Below are 24440 nucleotides of genomic sequence, written 5' to 3' on the forward strand. Positions count from 1 at the left end.
GGGAACCAGCTCCCTCAGCGTTCTTTTTCAGGGCTTTACTGCTGTTATATGGATTTTTATTAAGATAATTTATTTATAACTGTATAGAAATCAAATTGCTAGTTTTTATTCTAAATTTACTGTTTATTGTATTAGGCATAAACACTTTTATGTGTTATTCAAACTCAAACTGAATGCAGGTCCGAGCCGTCGGTGGTGCCCTCGGTGGTGAGGGCCGCGCAAGAACGTTGTCTTGTGTTGGCTGGAGCCTGGAGGTTTACTGTCAGTCCGTCACCTGTTCATGTTCATGATCATGAAATTCAGAAACACAAAATCTGTACGTCACTCAGGCATTCTTTTGCCCTTTGTCACACGATTTTCGCTGCCGTCCGATCTGTTCTCCGATCCATCCACACCTTGCGTTGGTTTTGGTAGGGCTGTCCCTGAGGGCTCCATCTGGATGCCTTGAAGAGACCATGCGTAGGTGTGGAGCTTCACTGTATGCTGGCGGGGACCATCGGTCGATTGTAAATTTTTAATTAAAATAGTATTTTTTTTCTTATATTAAATCAATCACAGTAATAATTAAATCATAATAATTTACGGTCGTTTATGTCCGAGCCGAACAGGATGCATGCATGCGCGGGTTGGACTTCGGCGTGCTGTGTCACATCCCATCTAGCACCTGCTGACCCGTCCCATCATCTCGTGCAGATTATTCTTTTAGGAGTAGATTTCATGTCATTGTAACATATTTTACGGTTTCTGAAAATTATGTGTTTAATTGATGTAAACTAATTCTTCGTTGTTTTCCCTTTTATTATGAAATTTGTATGTTTTATTTGATTTTTTTGAAATTCTTCCAATTTGCCTTTCATAGAAACAATCTGTTAATTTGTTTGGCATATTTATTTTAAATCTGTATGTTTTCTTTGCTTCTTCTTTGGAACTCTTACAATTTGTCTTTCATAGAAATAATCTGTTGATTTGTTTTGTTAATCTGATCTGATTTTTTTATTTTTCTATTTTTCTATTTTGATTTTTGCATTTATTTGATTTTTTATATTTGGTTCCTTAGATGTGGATCGTGTGCTTATGGAAATCGAGTGTTTCCTAGGCCTAAAACACTCGATTTTCTTGGTCCGGTAGAATCGAGTGCTCCGAGGAGATCTGACACTCGGGTGTCAGGTCCTTGTGAAACACGCGAGGGGATGGTAGACACACTCGTGCCGTTGCTACACTGCCCTTGGGTAGAGTAATAGACCACCTCCTATTTGCAACTGGTGAGCTCGATCGTGAAGTTTTCCCAGGATTTGGTTGATAATTGATCGCTGTTTAGAATTCAGAGCAACGGATAGTGTTTTTAATTTCAGTATGCAAAAATTTCGCCCACCACCGAAATTACCGAATTTCACGAAATTCAGCCGAAATTTCGCCGAAATTTTTTTTTAGTGATTAGCACATGAAGTATGCTTTTTCTAAAAAAAAGTTTAGATTTAAACAAATATTAGTATAATTATGACTATACATCTATTGAATAAAAGAATATGCAATATAAACAATAGAAAAATATAAGTTTAGAGTTATATAACACATGTATTAGTGTATTATAAAATTTCGGAGTTTTCTTCCGGTCACCACCGAAATTACCGAATTTCGCGAAATTCGGCTGAAATTTCGCCAAATTTTGAAGCCTATTAGCTGTGTTGCTGTCTGGTCTGTTGGAAGAAGAACGTCAACCGATAGCCTTCAGGCACATTCCTTATGGATTTTGAGTATTTTTCATGACCTCGCATCGCTTGTTCAGTAATACTAAGACTGTACTGTAAGACACATACTTTTATTATTACTAAACATACTTCATTATTCTAGACACAAACAAAAAAAACATACTTCATTATTCATTAATATTCAGCAACGACACTATTCAGACGATCACAATGCAACTTGGTATCGCCCCTGCATGCGCGGCTCCAGCTATAAACCTATGCCTGCCGTGGGCAGTTGAAGGTATCGCCGGTGGCTAGGTGGTGAAGCACGCAGTTGATGCCGTTCTTGGGGGCGCACTCGCAGGCGCAGCCGTCCAGCTTCTGGTACGGGTAGTTGTCGCAGGTGATGTACCCGCCCTGGATGCACACCACCGGGCACGGCTCCGGCGCCGCCAGCGTCCCGCCGATCTCACCCAGCACAACGAGCCCTGATTCATCACAACATACAGAAATCGATCGAGCTCAATGAAGAACCACGCATTATCTCAAGATAGAGAGCTTGGCTAGCAAACGTCGCACATGTCAGCTTACCGGAGAGGAGGAGGATGCAGGTGAGAGTGAGCAGCTTCATGGAGGCCATTTTCTCCTACACTTTGCTTTGCTGGTGTATTGTAACTGTGTTGCAATGGCTGCATAAGTGCATATCGATGTGTTTATATAGGGAAGATGGCAATACGAAGATGTGACTCAGCAATTCAGTATGCCTGGAATAGTAGATAGGATAAGGTTATGAGTGGCTGAAGCCTACACGTCTCTCCAATGCAAATTACCGTACTTGGTCTTTTGCAAGCCAATTAGTCCATCACTCCATTGGGCAATCAGAAATAATTCAGAAGTTCGGTCAACTGAAAAAAAATTGAAATTGCAAAAGGCCTTCGATATATAGATGTCAAAATATGGAGAGCGGTGGACTGCACTAAAATAGCACGCCATATCTCACTGCTTCCGCTGCAAGTAAGGGATAATCATTGAATAATTCATCAGAGATTAGGTAACACAGCTTCCTGGAAGCTCCATTTCAGCCTTTAAGGACTGAAGAGCATCTTGAATCACTTCAGAAATGGTTTTATACTTTTATATGTGGCCCTGTTCGTCTTCGTCTCAACAACCTCCATTGTTTGTGGCGCTACGCTAAGTTTTTTTTTTCTTTTTCTTCAGCTTCTGCGAGGCAGCGCTAGGAAATTGTGTTAGGAACGTAACGCCGTCTCGGTTGATTGCATCATGTGACGTAGGAGTACTTGTACTAGTTGCCTGATCACAATTAACCCGAAGATAGCGGCCGGTGGTCCATAGGCCATAGGCCATAGCCCATAGTGGAGCTTGCGGCACCAGCACCGCGTACCCCAGTGGCCCAGTCCATTGTCGAGGCCGGGCTAGAGGTTACTTGATGGGCTTAACGACCCATGTTCTAGGTTGGGCTGAACGACCACGCTGGTGGGCTATTTAGAGCCTGTTTCAGCCTAAGTTTTGTCAAGTGAAAATGACGAGGCAAAACGCCTGTTACTTTTTTTCATTCCATTTTTTCTAATAATATAAGGATCCGGCTTCGTCTCTTGAACCCATGAGAACCAGACCAATTTTTACAAAAGTTGAGGAACGTATAAAACCAAAACCACTTAAAAACCAATCCTAGCATTATTTGGCCATCCAAAAGAAGCAAAGAACTGCATAGCCGTCGTTTCTAGCGCCCGACAAACATGGGAGAAGCGATCCTTGATTTCATCACACCTTTGCAACTGTGACCAATGTCGTAGCCAGTGCGTTCCTTTGAATAAAACTTGCAAAAGAAATTTGGGTTGACATTTCTCTAAAACCATATCATTTCTTACTAGCCATAAGTCCAACAAATGGGTGCACCACCTGTCAATAACAACGTCTTATTTGATCTACCCCTTTGTGCCAATCATAAAAGATATCCATTACATTCAAAAGGGATTTGAGCCCAAAACGATGTATCGACTGCCATAAGAACTTAGCATACAAACACTCGAAGAAGAGGTGTTGAATAGTTCCATCCCTACTACAAAACACGCAAGATTTGTTCTCATTCTATTTTTTTAATAAATTATCTTAAGTTAAAATCACCCCTCTCTTAATGAACCATAAAAAAATTCAGTGGTATATGTAAACGCCAAATATCCCAGGATACTTTAAAGCCCGTATTGACAAGGTGTTTATACATGGAGTTTACTGTGAACTCGCCCACTGCTTTTAAGGAGCCAAAAGAACCTATCTCATCCAACTTGTAAGTTAATGTTTGCTACTTTTGATACTAAGTTATTCCACTCAACCAGCTTAATTCCCAGTAAAGCCCTTTTGAAGGAAACATTTAGAGGAATTGCCTCTAGAGTCTTTGCTAAATAGCATGTTTATGTCGAACTATATTATACAAGTTTGGATACTGTGCTTTGAGAGGATATGCACCCCAACCTGCTATCTTCCTAGAACCTTATTTGAGTACCATCTCCTAAATTGAATTTCCCTAAGCTCATGAATTGCTCCTTCACTCCCAAAAGCCTCATCCAAAAATGGGAATCACCAGGTTTTTTTTTAACTCGCGACAAAGTCGTATCTTTAATGTACTTATTTCTTAGCAGCTCTTGCCAAATGTCGTCTTCATTGTACAGTTTTAAAAAGCCATTTACTTAATAGATGTTTATTCTATAAATCCAGGTTCTGCATACCCAAACATTCCAGTTATTTTGGTTGGCATATAAGAGACCACTTGGCAACTCTATATTTTTTTATACCGATCATATTGCTAGAAAAACCTTGATCTAAGATCTAAAATACTCTATTTTCTTTAGAACACCTCTTCGGATCTCAAAGAAAGAAAGCATAAACACGGATAGGCTAGATAAGATTGAATTGCTCAAGACTAATCTTCCACCCAATGACAATAATTTTGCATTGTAGCTACATAGGCTCTTCTCAATCCTTTCTTCAATTAATTTCCAATCCTTGTTGTTGAGCTTCCTGTAGTACATTGATATTCCTGAGTATTGGAAGGGATATGTACCTATTTTGCAACCAAATAATTGAGAATATTGTGCCTCACACAACTTTGCTTGCACGAAACAGAAGATTTCACTTTTGTGAAAATTTATCTTTAGACCGCTAATTGTTCAAATGTGCAGAACAATAACTTCATATTCATAGCTTGTGCAATATCATGGTCTAGAAATAAAATAGTGTCATATGTGTATTGAAAGATAGATAAACCATCCTCTATTAAGTGTGGTACAATCCCACAAATTTGACCATCTTCCTTGGCCCTAGCAATAATGACAGCCAACATATCCACCACTATTCTACAGAATAGGTGAAAGTGGGTCACCTTGCCTTAAACTTTTCTTAGTTTGGAAGTATGGGTCAACCTGGTCATTCACCTTTTATGCCTACATTGCCTTTTGTATGAAGGTCTTAATCCAACTACATCAACTATGAGAGAAACCTTTCATTCTTAAGGTTTGTTGGAGGAAAGTCTGATTTAACTGAGCTCAAGTTTTTATGCTTTTTAAGAGGTACATGTTAAATTTATGTTATGGTGTATCACTAAGTTATTACTTTATGATCTATGATATATATATCTCAAGATGGGAAACAGGCCAACATAACGTGTGGTACTAGCTCTCTTTAGTTGTCAGCGCAAGTAGATTTTTTATACCGGGTAGCAGCCCGTTCGGTAGGCTGGCTGGTGCTGGGGCTGGACCAGCCAGTCCAGCCAGCCAATGCCGCTGGCCTCCAGCCATGGCCAGTAGCCTCCAGCCACCGGCTGGTTTGGACACATTCAAAAATTGGCGCCAATGCATTGTAGCTCATGCTGATTTCAAATTTTTGAATTCAAACTACCATGCATTCCTTGTATGCTCCTTTAATGTCAGTTGAGATACTACACAGCAAGTCCAACCTGGCTATATTGAGTTCAGAAGACATAATACTCACTATACAAAATAATACATAACACAACACGGAGTAAGCCTTTCAGCACTACCAACTGATTATCAAACAGACTTGCCCTCCTATGCACCGGCCTCCTGCAAGTGCTCCACGTCCAATGTGGTCTTGCACCCCACTGCCATCTCCAAGTAAAGAAGAATTAGCTATTTGTCAGGCACATCCACAAAAATACAAGGGTTCCTATGCAGACTTCACAAAAGAATCCACACTCTTCAAATGAGTTGATGGAACTGCACACAAAAAGGCATGCTCTAAGATTATACCTGTCAAAGCAAGCTTTAAACCATATCTTGTATGCTTGGCAAAAAAAACACCAGGTGTATCAAGCACATACATACTAGGATCAGTTGTAATCTATACATGACAAATAAGGTTGGTAGTTTATTGAGCAGATCACTAAAGAAAAGAAGGCACGCATTTACATTTCAGGAAATAAATATTACTTGTATTGTTACGCAACAAAAACATGGAAATGATGGATAAAAGTGAAGCAACAAAGATGATATTAACAAGTACCAAAAAGGAAGGTCCAGTACAGTAGGTGGTCTAGCTCTCAACCCATATCTCTTGCATTGATCATTCATAGTTTTCATAAGCTCCTTAACCCATCGGCTGTATCTTTTTAGCCCGCTCCTGGTAACAGAGGGCAAAGGAGGTCAGACAACAGATGTAAAGCATGATGCAATGAAAGATATGTCATGAACAAAAAAATACAAACCTCTAGCTTCGCATCACTTTCATCCCCTTTTTTCAGCTTAACTATTGCGTTATAAAGTTCCAACTTCTCCTGCAAACAAACAGACTAGTAATAATATGCTCACAGCCAGATCTCGAGGCTGAAGTTGCCAGCATTCTAATAGAATCACAAATATACCTGGATCTCACAAAAAGTTGCCTCATCCATTGTTAGCTTGGATGCCACATCTCCACCCTTCTTGCATCTCTCAATCATATTTTGCAGAAAGGGATTGGACCTGAATATCGAATTGAAAGTTGTGCCATTCATATAAACCAGCATTAGACCAAAGAGTGGCCACTCTTACATGCCATCATACAAGGGACTTCATAGGACATTAGTCAAATTGTAACAAAAATTATAATGCCCAAAAGTCTTGTTGTAGCTTCTACCAAAGTAATAAATGATATGATACCACTAAAAATGGTCTCATGAAATCTAAAAACTTGTACTTATTCCACTAGCATGTCACAACAGGAAGCTTATGCAAACGAAGTTAAAATAGTATGACATCCTAGAGATTATTTTCATCCAACTTTTCTGCTTCTGCTAGCACTTCAGAATCCACCAGGATCTTCTACAAACGGTAATTACCCAAAAAAGGTAGGACATAGAATCAGAGAGCCCAACAAATCAATGGTTACAGAACGAAAATTACCTCACGTTTATCAGTAGACATACTTTCTGAGACTTGATTAAACCTGTTGTCGCACCTACTCTTGTACAGAATCTAGGACAACATGACAAAAATAAGTCTGGCTTGGATACATAAAATTAGGACAGCAGAGGTTGAATGCAAATGCTTTATAGAAAGCTAAAACTAGCACATGACAGACTGAATCGAATACATGTGTGCCATGGATATCATAACCTTTGCAACCGGAAGCATAGCTTGACAAGCATGAAGCACGTCTTCTTCCGTCAACTCGAAGCTTCTCTTATTCTTTACCTGCAGCCTACGCAGTTGCAAACTCATGTTACGTCTGGTTCAATCATCCATATGACCAAACAAAGGAACAAATACGATAAAATCATACCTCTGTGGAACAGAATCCTTGAAGAAAGTCAAGCCTAAGCTATATCTGCCCACTGCATCCCGAGGTCAATGAGATAAACAGTGTACCAACAAATTCATTGTCCGTACACAAATTAACCAGAATATTACATCACCTCCCCAAACATTACAAAACTTCGCACTTGTACTTATGTTCGTACAAATCGTCATACATCAATGAACATAATTAGATAGTCCCATACAATCTTACACATGCACACGATAAGACTGCCATGGAATTGTACCTACAGCTACTGGTTGGTAAAACAACTACCTTGACCTACATCAGACATTGCTCCACACCGCCATGGATATCAGCTCCCTAAGGCTAGAGATAGGGGTTCCTAGATTTAGGTCAACCCACTACAGCACCTCGTACGAGGGTGGATTTGCGCCGTACTTACGTATCCACAAAAAATTATCTAAAGTAAAGCATAAAATGATTATCATAGCCTACTTCATCCTACTGCAGTACAGCACCCCGCCCAGAATATGCCAGCGTTCTTTCAACACCCCAAACCTTCTTTCAATTACATTCCACAACTTTGCATGAATGTAGTTGAATTTCTCCTCCCTCTGCAATTGCTGCAAATCTATGCCCCTAAAGTCGTTGATGTGATACCTTGTGTTTTTGTAGGGAGTCATGTAACCTACCATCTCCTTGTAACCTACGTCCACCAGATAGTACCGGCCTACAAGCAATGAAAGCAGCCATCAGCTGTCTTAGCAAAATGAACACAAAGTATGCTTCAATTAATGTACTACAAGCAAAAAAAACAAGGAGGTTTGGGGACAGGCAGCCATCACGAACCTGGTGGGGGATGTGGGAACGCATCGTCGTCCTGACAGTCTTTCCTATTGTAGAAATCAGCCTTTGCCTAGCGGTTAACCTCAACGTTTACGTGCGTGCCATCTATAGCACCTATGCAGCCATCAAACCAAGGTGAATGTGCAGCTAGTTTATGGCTTACACGAGCGTAGTTCCTATCTGCTGGCACTAGAACAATATCTGCCCAACGATACATTACCTCTGCAACTACTGTAATCTTCCCGCTAACTGTATCTAAAGAGCTTTCAAACCTATCCTTACACTCTCTACTAGCCGATTGGTGGGCACATGTCTAGATGTACATGCCTAGAGCTTCTACTGAGCTGCACTTATCTGTTTCTGGTAGCCCATATGGCAGCAGGGCTTCATGCAACTACATGAAGTCATCAGGTGACATGCGCAAATTCTCTAAACATCTGGTATTGTCGGCTAGTGTAAGATGCATCCACTGGGCTCCCATTAGCTTAGGAATGGGACAAGGAGGATTTACCTTAGTCATTTGCTGTGACATAAGCCCTTTCAGTAGGACAAATGTTGCCTTTGCCACGGTGACATTGCTCGGTCCTTCACTGGAAGTGTCGCTGTAGGACGACTCGTTAGTGCTGCTTATGCTGCTCATGGTGCTACCTACAATTGGGTAAACATAAGACAGATTATCAAGCCGATATTAGGATCAAATCAATTGCAAATAACTGAACATATGACGATACCTGAACTAGGTAGGACCTTCAAAACAGGTTGGAATGTACATGGAAAAAGTGAAACACGCATATTTTATTACAACAGTCATAGCAGTACACTAAATATTTATTCAAAACACGAGACAACGACATGCACTTAGTTCTGAACAATGGTCTTTGGTTCTAAGAAAAAAATGAACATAAGGATACAACAAAGCGAATGAACTCAACATGCACATGGTGGATATCCGCAAATAGGTGAAAAACAAGGAATGTGCTCATCAGTGGGACTTGTTGGAGCACTCATAGGCCCACGTCACTTTGATCTAGTTCAGCCGGCCCTCTTTAGATTCCATGTCTAGAAAACCCTAGCGACTGAGCCTATCTCTGCAAAGGTTCAGGGCTTGCACGAATACTTCATCAGCCTCGCTAATACCATCTTGCAGCAGAATATTTTGGACTTAGGCCAACTCCTGAGCATCGTTTTTGTGACAGGCCTTCTGGGACCTAGCCTCTCTGAGAAATTTGCCGATGTCTTCATGGCACTCTTCTACAGATGGAGTTTGGCTACTTTTCTTGCTGCGAGGACTGTTCACTAAAAATTCCCTATGGACTCTCTTAGAGGGCTGCTGAGCACTAGGTGGCTCGACCGGCTCGTCCGATAAGGCTGGAGGAGTGTGAGGGCTTCCATTACTGGGTGACTTGTCATATCGATGGCCCCCCGCCGATACCAACTGGCCCATGTCACGTGGGGTGCATCCCAAAATCGTGATTAGTTGCTCACATCATTGGGGCCGTTTGAACTTGTTTCTAGCGGGTTGGCTACTTTCCTGCACGTGTTGCAGTGATGTCGAAGTTAGTACTGAGTTAGTAGGAACCTAATTGCTACAAAAAAATCAAAGAAATGCATGTAGTTAGTACCCCGGGGCTGGCGCCATACCACTCGGGGTCAGCTGTAACCTCCTGTAACACCCTGGTGTTACAATCTTGTTTAGCACCATGAACTAGGCCTGAGAAAAATTTCCTAAACGGGTTTATCGAATTTTAAAATTTAACTAATGAGCTTATGTTTAAAATGCCATTTTTAGCAAACTATACTGAGCAAAGTAATTAAATAACGCTTAAATATTTTGTCTCTATGGGTTAGTGCGAAGTATGAACTTTTGCGTGAAATAATTGTTAGTGGAAGTTAATCGAGTTCAAAACTTAAAACGAAATAGAAATAAGAACGAGAGTGCTGCTGGCCACTCGTCCCACCTTCCTCGCGGGTATGACGATGTCGTTTTCCCTGCTCTGAATCGGTCACCCGAATTACTCGTGTCACGCCGCGCTGTCTCTGCACTGATGGAGTTGGCCGAACCCTCACGTTGTTTGCTTGCTCTATCTCTGATCGTCCTTGCCTGTCGCTGGCTGTCTATGTGTTTAGCTCCCGACGTGTCCATAGTGCTGGTGTGTATACGACGTGCACGATCCGCATACTGCTGTCTGCCCTGTCCTCATCATGTCCTTTCACATTCCGTGTGCATGCAGGCGAGCAGCTGACGGCCATGCTACGATGTCCTCCCACTGTCCCCCAGTCACGTTTATGAAATTGGGGCGAGCCAACGAGTAGTCTCCATCGCGTTTCCTTTTCTTGTCTGCTTGCCTCGCTGTCTTGTCCATCTGCCTCTGTCTCTATGGATTTTGCAAGCCGAGCGCTGTGTTTCCCCCACCCCCTCTCCTCTTTTTCTCCGCGGCGAAATCCGTGCGCAGGCCGTGAGCGCTGCTCCTCCTCCCCGTGCGCCGGCTCGCTCTCCACCGCCAGGGCACACACGCGAGCCCATAGCACCGGCTTAGGTCGCGCCCCGCCGTTTCCCCTCCTGGGCACCCACAGTCGCCCAAGCCCTGAGCCTCGCCGGTCCGCTGCCGCCGAAGCCGTGCCCCCGGTCCTACGCTGGAACCCCGACAGCTTCGACTCGCCTCTGTTTCCCCCATCTCTGTTTGCTTCTTCGTCGGGGGCGCCGCTGATGCGCATTCCGAGCCGCCGTGGCCGTCCAGCATTTGCGCGCGGCTCTGCTCCGCCATTGTCCCGTGGCTCGCTTCCCCCTGCTCCCCTGCACACCCGCAACCACCATGGCCGCGCCTAGCTCCACCTCACGACCTGCCCCATCGCCTGCCATCCTTCGTGAGCACCCGTGGTTCCCTCGGTGTCCATGCCGTAGCACTTGGCCGTCACCATGATGCCACTCCCTAGCTCACCCATCCGAGCAACCGGCCAAGGTCACGCATCACCGGCTAATTCATCGTGCCTCCTCCATCGACGCTGTGTCACGCGGAGCGAGCCACCGTGTGCCACCTCCGGTGTAGTGAGGCCGCTGCCGCTGCCGCCTCGAGCTCCCGCCACCGCAGCCGCGGCGCCTCGCCGGCGTCCGCGCCCCTATCCCCACAACCACACGTGAGTGTCGCTGCACCAGGTCACCCCGTCGACATCCGCATGCGGCTCCGCATCGTCCTCACCACGCCATCCTAGAGCGCTGTCCCGCGCCAAGACCTATGCGCCCATGCCGAACGTGGCTGTGTCCTCGCTGCCCGTGCCCGAGCCACGAAGCACCTCCCCGCTCCTCGGCCATGCCGCAGCGTCCCGCCTTGGCTGCCCGCCGGTGCCTGCTCTCTCCCGTGCGCGCGAGTTCCTTGCCACGCGCCGAGCCACCGCGGTACCGGCTGCCCCGCCAGGACCCGCGCCGTCGCGACCATAGTGTCTCCATTGTCGGTCAGAGCTCCTCAACTCCTCGGCTCCGAGCGCCTTCGCTCCTAGAAAAGATGAAGCATGGTGAGCAGGGGTATAAATCCAAGAGGATTTTTGTACGGGGGTTCTCGGGGCAAAATACTAGACTCATTTAAATAGTACATTAGTACCGCGGAGTGATTTAGAGAAAGTTCAAGGGCTTTTATGCAATTTGCCATCACGCTGGGCTCAACCACGCACAGGTCGACCGCTTCCGGTCACTAGGCCGTTGGCCGCGCGCCTTGCCTGGGCCTGGTGCCGCGCGCCCAGCTGGGCCGGCCTGCTCGGCGCCCGACTGGGCCGTGCGGTGCTCTGGGCCGCTGCCGCTCAGCCACGCGCTGGGCCGGCCTGCTTCGCGCCCGCCTGGGCCGCCAGTCCGGCGAGTTGGGTTGCCGCCGGCCCCTTTTCAATTTATAAATGTTTTTCTAATATAAGTTTCTAGATAACTTATAAAATCAATATAAAATTATGTAGTTGTCCAAAAATTGTGAAACTAGTTTTGTTAAGTTCCTAAAATCATGATCTACCTGTTAGTATAGTTGGTTCACATAGTGTGATATTATTCCTGGAAGCTATATAATTAATTTAAGATACTTAATGTTGTAAAATATAAACTTGTAGGGATTTTCCGTGGTAAATTGGTAATAGCGTTAGATCTGAAATTTCTATAGTAGATCCCTAGCAATATTAGTTACTCACCATAAATTTTGTAGCTCCAGAATAACTAGTTGCTAATTAGATAATAATATCCTATTGCGAATAAAGAAACACCTTGGTTTATATAACTAAAATAATTATTGGAAAATAACGCCTTATCCGACAACGTGTATATGTAGCCTAAGTATGGTCATCGTAGAACTAGCTCGTTAACTCGAGAGGCATACGTCGTATTTTACGAGTCACGATTGCGATTGATTAATTACATCTTTGCATTGTATCGCATGCATATCATATAGGTACGATGATGGTTCAACGGATCGATCGAAGGATGATTGGGAATCCGAAGATGATGCAATGGACTTTCTATCCAGTTGATGGTGGATGATCAGAAGATACAGATACTAACTTTTAATATATATCTTACCCAGGCAAGCCCCGGTGCATAACCCCTACTTTCTGCAGTTTAAATTATATTTGTGCATTAAGTTTTAAGGAGTTGAATGAAACCCACTTGCATATATATATTTATTCCTATGAGTCTTACTAGTATAACAGGATCGTGTAGAATGCTATGCTACAGGACTTCGGTAGAAGTCGAGTGATTGCCTGTCACTCGCGAGAGATAGGAAATATATTACTATCACTTGGAAGGTATAAATAGTGGAAAGGAAAAATGGTGACCGAGCAGGGATGTGGTTTGGGTATTGGTGGGTGTAAGAGGTTGTGTCGCCATGGACGCGGGGCATAGCTTGGTTACACTACAATTACCTGTCTAGTCGGTTAAGGACCGATCGTTGCATATGACTCTAGGCAGGTCACAGACTTATTATCCCGAGCATATACTTATGTATGGGCGCTTGGAAGACTTGTTGCTCTCTTGTCGCGGATCTGGCTCTTTTTGGACCGGCTGCTAGAGTTTGTTTTTGGTGGAGGAGATCCTTGCACCGCACTGAGTCCAGGACTTAGGGGCGGGGGCTTAGAGTCCTAGTTTGGATGGGGACCTAGACACCCGGATAGGAGAGTGATGGGTTGGTCCTGCTTGTGCCTGGGGTACAAGCGGAGCGTGTGTTTTTGAGGTACCCAGCTAGGGGCATTGATTCGTGAATCGTCGGGCTATCAGGTACGGCTTGTCTATGGTTTAGCATCGTAGTAAGAACTGAAAGATGAAAGATGGAAGATGGACAAAAGAAATCTGATTGCTTATCACCTGCTTGAAAGTAGCACAGATGCTTACATAGAATGGTTAGTTAATGAACCAATGCGGCTATTAATAAAAATCAAATATAAGGACGCACGCTTAGTAATGCTTCCTGCAAATGCAACCCACAAGCCAGATAGCCATGCATATCCTTGGAGTCTTTTCTTTTCTCCTATCGGGTAAGTCTTGCTGAGTACAATTGAGTACTCAGGGTTTTATTCCCCCTGTTGTAGGTAACAGGTGGAGGCTTGAGCTGACCTTTGGGTGTGGAGTGTCCTCCTGGTGGGCTCAGAGAGGATTTTCTTTACGCTGCGATCGTAGTTGTTATTTATAACTCTCACCAACTACTTTTATAAACGAAAGTTTTATAATCTGTTGTCGTAGTCTATATATCAATACTTCATCCTATCATTAATAGATGTTTATTTTCGCTGTAACTCTGTTCACATGTTTCTATTCCGCTGTTCAATTAAATTGTTTATAACTCTGATAACATGATTTCATTCCGCTGTTATATTAATAAATATTATACTCTGATGTTGTATTAAAAGTGATGTAAGAAATGGTTACAAATGATGTAAGCTTTATTCTCTCATTTGTGATCCTGATGGCAAAAATATGGATTTTTGGGTTCTCCCCTGAGGTGTGCCCAATGGAACCGAGTAATTTGGTGTTCTCCCTCGAGTGCTTAGTGTCTAATGGAAGACGAGCACTCCTGTGAGGCATTAGATTAGGCGGTTCTGCCACACCTCTCCAGTCAGCGAGTCACGGCCTAGCCTAGTATGGGTCTGGTCGTCGCGCCAGTTGAAGTAACGACGTTTCAGCTCGTTGTACTTGTTTTGGCATACTTTTTTGGTGTACCCAAGGTCCGTAATTTGGTTGAAGTCATGAGTGATTTTGGTCCACGCTAGTGAGGTTGGACCGTGGGCAGAGGTCCAGTGACAGAGCTCTTTTTGCTGGATGATGAGATCAAGAAGGACAGAGGTTGCTCTATCATCCCACACAGCACGGTCCTAGCTCATCCGATTCAAGGATCGACAAAGCTATTAGTAATGAACTAGTTCGCAAAATCTGCTGGTATAGATATACTAATTCATTTGTAATGCTTTCTTCTATCACGGATACTACTAGTTGCCTGAAAGTGTAGGAAGCATAGAGCAAACCAAAGAACTAAATAACTAGAATAGTTGTCCCTTAAATGAATTATAGGAATCAATTGATACTGTGCTATTTCTCCACCATAGACAAACCCTCGGCAAAAATAGAGAACAAATAAGGAGACAACAACAAAGGCAACACACACAAAAAAGCGCGAGAAATCACAGTCATGTGGCTTGTGTGTATCGCCTAGAGGATGGACCTCCACACAACCAAGAATTTGGTGGAAACTGAGAACTGAGCATACGGTTACAAAGGACAACTAAAAACCAAATGCAAACTGCAAAATGACAAATAGTATCCCTAACTTGCCTTTTGCAGCCGTTTTTGGCCTTTTGAGCGGAGGTTGTAGTGCCTGCCAGTAGTTGGAGAGCAAGACGAAGCCGACGACGCTGCCAGTTTGGGCAGCGCTGGTCACAACCGGACGAAACGTCCCTTCTATGACTGCACTGCAAGTATAGAGCACAATTGTAAGATGAAAAACCTAATCTGAAAAACTGAACATTGAAAGGGGTAAAGAACATCGCATGTCAACTGTGTAACATAACCCCTTCCATTTCAGACTCTGAGTTATGTGTGGTACGTTTGAATATGAAATGAATGATAAATAAGGCAAAGATCATTGAGTAATTGTGTTCGTAAAACAGTCAAATAGACAACGGCGAAGGTCTGTGGACATTGTAAAATAGCACATCTCTTTATCTACAGAAGACATTTAATAACAATTTCTAGAATAAAATATCACAAGTATTGTTCAAAAATAGCACAAGTATTGTTGTAAAAAATAGCACTTCAATGAAATGGAATCCTATGGATTGCTGATAGTGATTGAAGACATTAGTTCTACCACGCAACTAATACTTTGCAAGCACACATTGACACAGGAGATACACTACTGATTAGGAGTTTAAGACTGTATTCTATAGAATATTTAGCAGGTATAAAAAAACAAGGGAAACATATCGAAGTTAGTGTATGGTAATAATAGATCAAAAAGAGACAGGAGTACATGTTGGATCTCAGATCCGGCGGGGTCAAACTGCGCGGCGTCGGGTTCCTGGGGGGCGTACCGAGGTGGAAGGAGTCGCCGTTGATGGAGGCGGGGTCCGGGGAGGGAGGCCGAGCCCAAAGTCAGCGAGGCACGCCGAGAGTGAGGGAAACCCTAGCCGCACGGAGGTCCAACTACAAGCACGACCAGCTGCGGCTCAGAGGTGGCCAGGTGAGAGGACGGAGGCGTGGGATCCGGGTTACCTGCCTGGCCGAAGGTGTCGTCGATGGAGGCAGGGGGTGGGGGAAGAGGACGACGACACTTTCACCGCATCCCCGCCGAGGAGAACGGAGTACAAAGGCGGCCGAGCTCGGATCTGGGGGCCACCGACGAAGGCCATCGACGCGGCGCAGGCTACCGGCCGTACATGCACGGCGCGAAGGCGAGGAGCGGCGCATCTACGTGGAACCCTAGCGACCGCGAGCGACGGGACGAAGGAAAGAAAGTGACGGACGCAACTAAGGCAACAGATATAAGCCAGCCGTTCGACAGATGCGGCTGGTGCTAAGCTGCCGAACGGCTGGGCCAGCCAGCCCAGCCAGCCTACGATGAATTCGTCCACAGAGAAAAAGACATCGAGTCCTGATGACATGATATCTTTGCTTCGTCTAGATGCTAGAGAGTACAGACGGTCGCCTTCCAGCGGAACCGCCCGTGCTCCGTCCTCCTCCTCCGTATAGCACTTGACGTGACGTGGGATGATTCGTCAATGGCCTTTACAGTCAAAGGTACGGCCCACAGCCACGTCAAATGGGACATCCTTGCCGTCCGATCACCCGCAGGCTGGCACAAGCCGTTGGATGCGCTTCCGTGTTTCAGGACTGGCGGTGGCCAGTTTCCACCGTGCCTCATGCCTGGCACCTGTTCCACGCCTAATCCCGTTGCAGATGGCTACGCGCACACGGCGGCTGGGGAAAATGTTACACAAGGAAGGCGCAGCCGCATAGCCATGCTTTGCAAGAGATTAGACTAATATACTTTGCTACTATTTATGTGTGCCTATAAAACAAGACTCACGCATTATGGATACGGGTGAATCATATGCACACAGAAGAAAACATTGTTTTCCAAGCTTAGATTTATAAACTTCTAATGTTATGTCCTAATAACTTATCATCTAATGATGCTTTAAAAGTTTTTGTAAAAAGATGTTTGGGCTTAGGAGTTTTTTTTAAACGACTCCCTATTTTAATATTTTATTAATAAAAAGAAAAAAAATGTCCTCTAATAGTTTGGTAAAAGAACTCTTTAAAAAAAGTTGTCAAATATCATCTTCAACTCGTAAGTTTCCGCAATAAAGAGGAACTTTGTGTCTGCTCCCGATTCGATGTTTTTCTAGGAGATTGAAGTAAATTGGCCGCATGCGTAAGTTAAGAAAATAAAATATTTCAGATGAGAAAACTGTAAGAGACAAAAAAAAACTATTAAAAAAAGTTTTAGTTCTTTAGAAATAGTTCGGCGTTCCCAGTGTAATATCGTCTAGGAAGCTATTATAGGAGAGAGAAGGACAAAATTTAAGATTTCAATTTCTTCAATTAACTTGCTAGATATAATAATGACTCTTTTGTCACATATTAACATTGCCTGGCGCGAAAGGTTTTTATGGTGGAACTTACTTATCAAAGTTCTAGTCGTTGACTTAACATGGTTGCTTATATTTTTCTAGATTTATTATAGGACTCTACTTCTTTTAGTGATAGACGACATACACATCAACAATGAGACGTTTGTGATGGCTTCGTCAATCTCGAGATTTGCCAAACTAGCTCAGTTTCTCGGGCTCATAAAGGTAGAGTGTGAATGCACGTATGTGTGCGTCGGCATATGTAGTGTTTGTTTTAAAAACATTGTTAGCATATCTTGATACTGTCAAAGTTACTACAAAACATTTCATTTTGTAGAGTTACGTTGTCTACCGCTGAAGAAAATAATTAGCTAAGAAAGTGACACCCGTGGTAAGACGAAACCTTGAATTTGCATGGATTGGTTTTCACCACAAGCAATCTAACTGGTTCAATTTGTCCATAAAAGTTTATTGTTTGACCAAGAATTATTCCAGAAGATGTACAATTTTTTTGAATTGCGGCAAGTTTGATCCAGAATCTGTTTGTTCATCATGGAATGAAGCCGCTTGTCCAACGATTTTTGAGGAATCGGCCAACCCATCACATTAGACTAGCGGGGAAGATTACAAAGGATGGGTGGATGCCGGATCGCTTCAACTCACATGACACAAACCAAGTAGACATTCTAGGTTCGAATATAGGTTCGAATGATTCTGAATCGGTACATCAATCAATCCAAACATGCCAATAAATTACTATGCCACAAATATATAGTGTTAGATTCGCATCTAAAAGCACTAGCAAAGAATTAAGATTTTAAAAGCCATTAAAAGAGTACTATATAAAGAATTTATAGCTAAAAGTTTGATTTTGAAAATCAAAACTATTAAATGAAAAAAATATGACTAGATAACATTACACTAAAAAGAAATTTAGAATGCGGGGGGATAGCATGCGCACTAAGAGCATCCACGGCGTTGATTCCGTGCATGAAAAAAATATCAGCCACGCATATTAAGAACTAAATCATCCAAAATCTAACATGTGCCATGGCTTCGGCTCTAGCTCCTCCGTACACTGCAGTAAAGAGTCATTTTTGTCTCTATTCTTAAAATGGTTAGGAGCATGCAAAACCACTTTTTTTTCTGATTCTAACTCTTCCGCGCACTTAATAAGAGCGCAACGTAATAAGAAGCCCTTTCGAGCCGTGCCGAACAGAGCTCAAAAAGGTTACACGAGATCACCTCTAGTGGACCTAGCAATTTGCCTCCCAAAACAACAGGTGCTAATCCATGTGACCCACTTAAGGATGAAAACGGAACGGAAATATCCCGAACCGAACCGCATCGTTTTTTTATATTTAATCCGATCGAATCCGCATTTTCTTGTCCGACTTTACCGTTTTCGCTTTCGCATTTCAGATGTTTCGTATTTCAAATGTAAAAGTAGAAAACGGTTTAGACATTTTTCCGACCGTTTTCTACTTTTCTACTTTTAATTTGAAATATTCCGAATTGAAAATTCGGTTTAAACCGAATTTGGCCAACTGCACAGGTCATACAGCCCAATTACAGGTTGTTCACCACGCAGCTGTGTTCTTTCTACTGGTGGCCAGCTGCCCTCTCTTATAGACGGCGCTCAACCTCGTCTCTCTTCACCTCATGAGATGGTGCTAAATGTCAGGAAACCGGCAGCATCTACACGAAAGCCCACCTGGGCCATAGCCCATCAAGCTCATCGGTTTAACCCCCACCTACAAAGTCAATCATTTGATAGTTTTTGCATCAGCCGAATAAATCTTTGTTACTTAAAAGAAAAATCTGAATAAATCTTTAAAATAAAATACTACATCTATTCTAAAAAGATTAATAAAATTATTCTGACCCAGTTCGAGTTCATGTTTCTATAATATGCACTTGTTAATTATTATATGCACTTGAACTTGATCATGTATGCACTTAGTCATGCACTTGGTCTACGGGTCGGTATTCCGTATTGAGTTTTCGTATACCGACCGTGTTCGATATAATTCCGCTCGAATTGTTTCGTTTTCGAAATTCTCGATATTCCGTAAGTTCGTGTTCGTTTTCGTGTTCGGTTTGTCCTCTTTCGTTTTCGTTTTCGTATTCAAATGCAAAAGTAGAAAACGGTTGAGGAGTTCTCCGTTCGATTCCGTCCGTTTTCATCCCTTAGACCCACTCCGCAGGCACACCCGGATTCCCCAATCTAACCCACTGTATTAAAAATGCCGCCATCGATGTACCAACATCGTTAAATTCCAACGACCCCCTGCCCGTCCCCACACGGCCACACCAGACGACCGCCATTGCCCCCGTGTCGAGCACGGGGCGAAAATTCCTGTCGAGATCTCGCTTCTCGAAGCTTCCGCGGCGGCGCGGCGATGACTATGAACCCCGCTTCGGTGGCGAACGGCGCCGCGGCCGGCGCTGGCGGGGGCACGAAGCGGCGGGGCGGCAGGTTGTGGTACGCGGCCGCCGGTGCCCTCCTCGTGGCCCTCCTCGCCGTGGCCGTGAGCTATCGCAGCTTCCCGGGCATCCCCTCCTCGTCACCAGGAAGCTGCGGCTGCCCGGTAAGAATCTCTCCGTTGGTATTGCGATTTGCTTAGCTGCTTTTGGGGGGTTTGATTTAGTTGATGCGGTTCTGACTTTCTGAGGTGGCGGTGTGGTCCGTTTCAGTCTGCGAGGAAGTACACGGGGATGGTGGAGGACTGCTGCTGCGACTATGAGACGGTGGACGCCATCAACGAGGAGGTCCTGCATCCCATCCTACAGGAACTCGTTAGGTTGCCCTTCTCCAGGTACTTCAAGGTGAGCAATCATGGTTTTTTTTTTTTAATGTCCTGGACTGTGATTTTGGCACATTAGTGGAAATGTATATTGTGGTACTCCAATGGGGAGATAGAGTCTATTCATGCGTGCTTGATTGGAGAATTTGATGCTTGATTACGGAGTTACGGAGTCTTTACTTTTTCCCCCTCAATGTGCTTCTGCCATTTTATAGGTGGAAGATTGTCGTGACGACTGTGTGATTCTTTGTCAGATTATTATTTTTTTACTTGAGCAGTTGAGTGTGATTTATCAGTTTTCTACTATTCTCAAGTGAATGTTTCAAACCTTAGGATCAAACTTTTTCTGTACTCTGCCTGTGTAATGTTTGTCTTTTGATTAGTAATGATTCTAATGAACAATAATCAACTGTGCTCTATTTGGAATCAAAGTGGTATGTGCTTGATCAGAATGTGAAGGTTGGCTTACCTTATGTAGGGAATTTGATGATGTAAATAGTGCACAATCTAGTCATGTGGACCATCTAATGGTACCTGTTAGCTATCCTAATTGAACTCCTAGTTCCAGTGTCTCTTAGTTTTTTTACCCATTCTATTCCTATATTCCCTATAGTTTAGGAAGTTTGTGGCAGACAATGGTATTGATCTTTGTTGATATTGATGTGTAAGCCTTTGCATATTGCAAAATGGTATTGATTGGTGTTGCGACTATTTTGTAAAGTTATACTTTCGTCTCATATGTACTCAGATTACTTTTACCATTTCACACGTAAGGTCTCTTCCAAATTTTGCACAGTGAACTATAGTTTTGTATTTGTTAGTCTACCTATAGCTATAGGAAAATCATATGGCGGGCTGGCGCCCTCGTTAGCTAAAAGACTAAAATACCATGTTACAATGTTTCAAAAATCATCACAAAAATCCTGTATGTAGCACACCTAAAGTTAAGTTTAGCCACAACAATTCGGATTGAAATTCATCTTTGATGCTGAGATTGAAAAACAGAAGTGTCACTGTCAGCTATATGTGATGCCACCAAAATGCTAAAAAAAAGGACAGACCCAGTGCTGGAGGCTCCCACATGAGTGGGGTCTGGGGAAGGGAAAAACCGAGGCAAGCCTTCCCCCCGCAAATCTGCGGAGAGGCTACTTCGAACCCACGACCTGGTGACTCAGTGAGACAGCTCTCACCACTGCACCAGGCCTTCCCTTCACCAAAATGCTCACATTAAAAATAAATTTTGAAGCAATGGTTCATCTGTTCTAAGTCATGTGTTTTTCCTTGTCTTTTGTAAGGTTAAATTGTGGTGTGACTGCCCTTTTTGGCCCGATGATGGAATGTGCAAGCTTAGAGATTGTAGTGTCTGTGAGTGCCCGGAGAATGAGTTCCCTGAACCATTCAGGAAACCTTACAGTGGACTTTCTCCAGATAGTATGATGTGCCAAGAAGGAAAACCACAGGCTGCCGTTGATAAAACCCTTGACAACAAGGTTTTCAAAGGATGGGTTGAGACTGACAATCCGTGGACATCTGATGACGAGACTGATAATAGTAATTTATCTCTGTCTTGATCTAGTTTATTGCGCATTCTTTGTTTCTTATTTATTATCATTCATGATGATTATCAAACTGTTGTACTGATTTCAGATGAGATGACTTATGTGAATCTTCAACTGAATCCTGAACGATACACTGGCTATACTGGTGATTCAGCAAGAAGGATATGGGATGCTATTTACAAAGAGAACTGTCCAAAATGTATGCAAATGTCACATGCTTGTTCCGCTTTAGATATACTGGTTTGATCGACCATGTCAAGTGTGACTAATAATTTGCATCTGAGCTGCTTATTTTATTTCATGACAACCTCCATGTTTATTTTTTTTATTCAGTGCATATGTGTTCAGTGAATGTGTTTATACGTGCCATGTCATAAGTTCACTACATATTGAGATTTATGTCAATTGTAGCTACCTTGTTTTCTAAAGTAATCCAATATCCATGGCATATATTGTCCCATCTGTTGTTCTTTAGTGTCCTGTAGTGTAGTGCTCTAGTTGCATGCCTGTTCCATTAGATGTCCTACGTAACATGATAGATAATCCTAACACTTCAGTCCTGCATCAGTAAAATAATTTTGATACAAGTTTTTCTAACTACATTTTTTCTTCAGATCCTTCTGAAGAACTGTGCCATGAGAAGAAGGCATTGTACAAGCTTATTTCAGGGTTGCACTCCTCAATTTCAGTGCATATTGCTTATGATTATCTTCTTGATGAATCTAGTAACTCAGTACGTGACCAAATTGTCCACCTTTGTTTATTGTTTATTGGGCTAAGTTTCATAATTGTTTTGACCACTTCTAATGTAAATGGACACAGTGGGGACAAAATCTTCCTTTGTTGTATGACCGTGTCCTGAAGTACCCAGAACGTGTCCAGAATCTGTACTTCACCTACCTGTTTGTTCTTCGGGCCGTGACAAAGGTTCCCATTTCTTCCTTATTTAATACCTATTCATTTCGTTTCCATGCAACTGTGGAAGATCAATCTGTTAGGTTTATTTGTTTAAAATTGGTAGTGATCTAGCGGATAATGATTTGATTTGGAATCTTTCAGGCATCAGATTATCTTGAGCAGGCTGAGTACAATACTGGCAATCCTGAAGACGACTTGAAAACAGAATCTCTTGTGAAGCAATTGCTTTACAATTCCAAGTTAAGATCCGCATGTCCATTGCCTTTTGATGAAGCCAAACTCTGGCAAGGCGAAAATGGTCCTGAGCTAAAGCAAGAGATTCAGAAGCAATTCAGAAACATTAGGTTTGTGACATATTTCCTGTGTTCTCATTTCATAAGATGCATATGAACCACTTGAATCCTTACCCAATGTAACATTTTCTTCATTAGTGCAATTATGGACTGCGTTGGATGCGAGAAGTGCCGACTGTGGGGAAAGCTCCAAGTTCTTGGTCTCGGAACTGCACTGAAAATTCTTTTCTCTGTTGATGGAGACAGTCATTTGAATCAGCCAGTATGTAGTTCATTTCTCAAATACTCACTACCACTACTGCCATATTATGATATATGCTGCCATGCTCATTTTGTTTTGAAACATTATCCTCATTTTAATTTCCTAACACTTAATTCATCTTGATCGCTTACGTTTCCTCTAGAACCATACATCGTCTTTTAAAAAGAAGGAATGCACTATGAGTTCTATGCTAAATTGCTACAAAGCCAACTGAAGCACTGTGAATTCTTCTTGAATTGACGAAAACATATTCTAAAACCATTAGTATATCTTTTGAGTTCATTTTGTATGTTTAAGTGGATAATTGTTTAACAATACTTCCTTCCTGGCGATTGATCAGTTGCAGCTGCAGCGAAATGAGGTCATTGCATTGTTCAATCTTCTGAACAGGCTCTCAGAGTCTGTTAAATTTGTACATGAAAAAGGATCATCAATTGAAGAAGTCATTAAGGAACAGAGCCCTTCAACTTTTCAAAAGGGTGCTTCCAAGCCGAATCTTAAACTGGTATTTTCCTCCCCTCGGTATTGTATTGTTTCTTGCATTCATCCCTCGTAATCTTGCATTATTTGATTCTCCTGCAGGACTTCCTCTGAGATCTAAGAGTGTAGTTTGTAGTTATACAAGGACATGCTGGAAGATTAACATAGACATGTATGGATATACCGAAAGATTAACATGTGCTGGAAGCAGTTTCCTATATACTTCTGTCGCAGCTCTATTCGAGAGAATGAGAGATACAGACCCTTTTGAGCTAAATGCGATGACACAGTTAACCTAGTTTTTTCCTTTCTTTCATTTGGTTGGTTCCTGGCACTTCAAAATTTTCCATGTAAATCGAAGGATCTCACCTCCTCTGCGTTCGCCATGATTAAGAGAGGATCGCCCAGTATTTTCGTTCAACTTGTATTAACTTTGATCACCTAACCACTAAACAGCTATCGACCAAAACTTTTTGTCGATCTCACTATTCGTCCTCGAGGAAAGGAATACTGTATTTCTTGACTGGCTTTTCTGTGAAGTGCTGGGTGTACAGTTGTAACAGTTGGTACAGCCCAGAGCAGAGAAAAGGTTAATAAGCCGGAGATTCGGTAGCTGGACACTTCTCTGGTGTGATATCGAGATGGAAAATGCTTAGCTATTTAGAAACAACAAGAGGTTTCTTTCAATTACTGGATAAGATGCTCGGTTAAATCTTGTGTGC

General features: G+C 43.0%; 2 protein-coding genes across 2 annotated transcripts; one reads left to right on the forward strand and one right to left on the reverse strand.

Moving 5' to 3' along the window:
* Nucleotides 1-1745: 1745 nt before the first annotated feature.
* On the reverse strand, nt 1746-2368 carry LOC136476055 (uncharacterized). The gene is made up of 2 exons (XM_066473737.1): nt 2280-2368; nt 1746-2176 (listed from the first exon to the last, which is right to left on the reverse strand). The coding sequence occupies exons 1-2, from the start codon at nt 2326-2328 to the stop codon at nt 1965-1967; spliced, it is 261 nt and encodes an 86-aa protein (XP_066329834.1). The 5' UTR covers nt 2329-2368; the 3' UTR covers nt 1746-1964.
* A 17295-nt stretch (nt 2369-19663) lies between these two features.
* LOC136476066 (endoplasmic reticulum oxidoreductin-1-like) lies at nt 19664-24107 on the forward strand. Its single transcript, XM_066473748.1, has 10 exons — nt 19664-19990; nt 20097-20228; nt 21502-21757; nt 21854-21964; nt 22380-22498; nt 22588-22692; nt 22825-23027; nt 23115-23238; nt 23579-23743; nt 23821-24107. Exons 1-10 carry the CDS (start codon nt 19802-19804, stop codon nt 23830-23832), a joined length of 1416 nt encoding a protein of 471 aa, XP_066329845.1. The 5' UTR covers nt 19664-19801; the 3' UTR covers nt 23833-24107.
* Nucleotides 24108-24440: the final 333 nt, after the last annotated feature.

The sequence above is a fragment of the Miscanthus floridulus genome, chromosome 1, assembly GCF_019320115.1.
Source record: "Miscanthus floridulus cultivar M001 chromosome 1, ASM1932011v1, whole genome shotgun sequence".
Lineage (NCBI taxonomy): Eukaryota > Viridiplantae > Streptophyta > Magnoliopsida > Poales > Poaceae > Miscanthus > Miscanthus floridulus.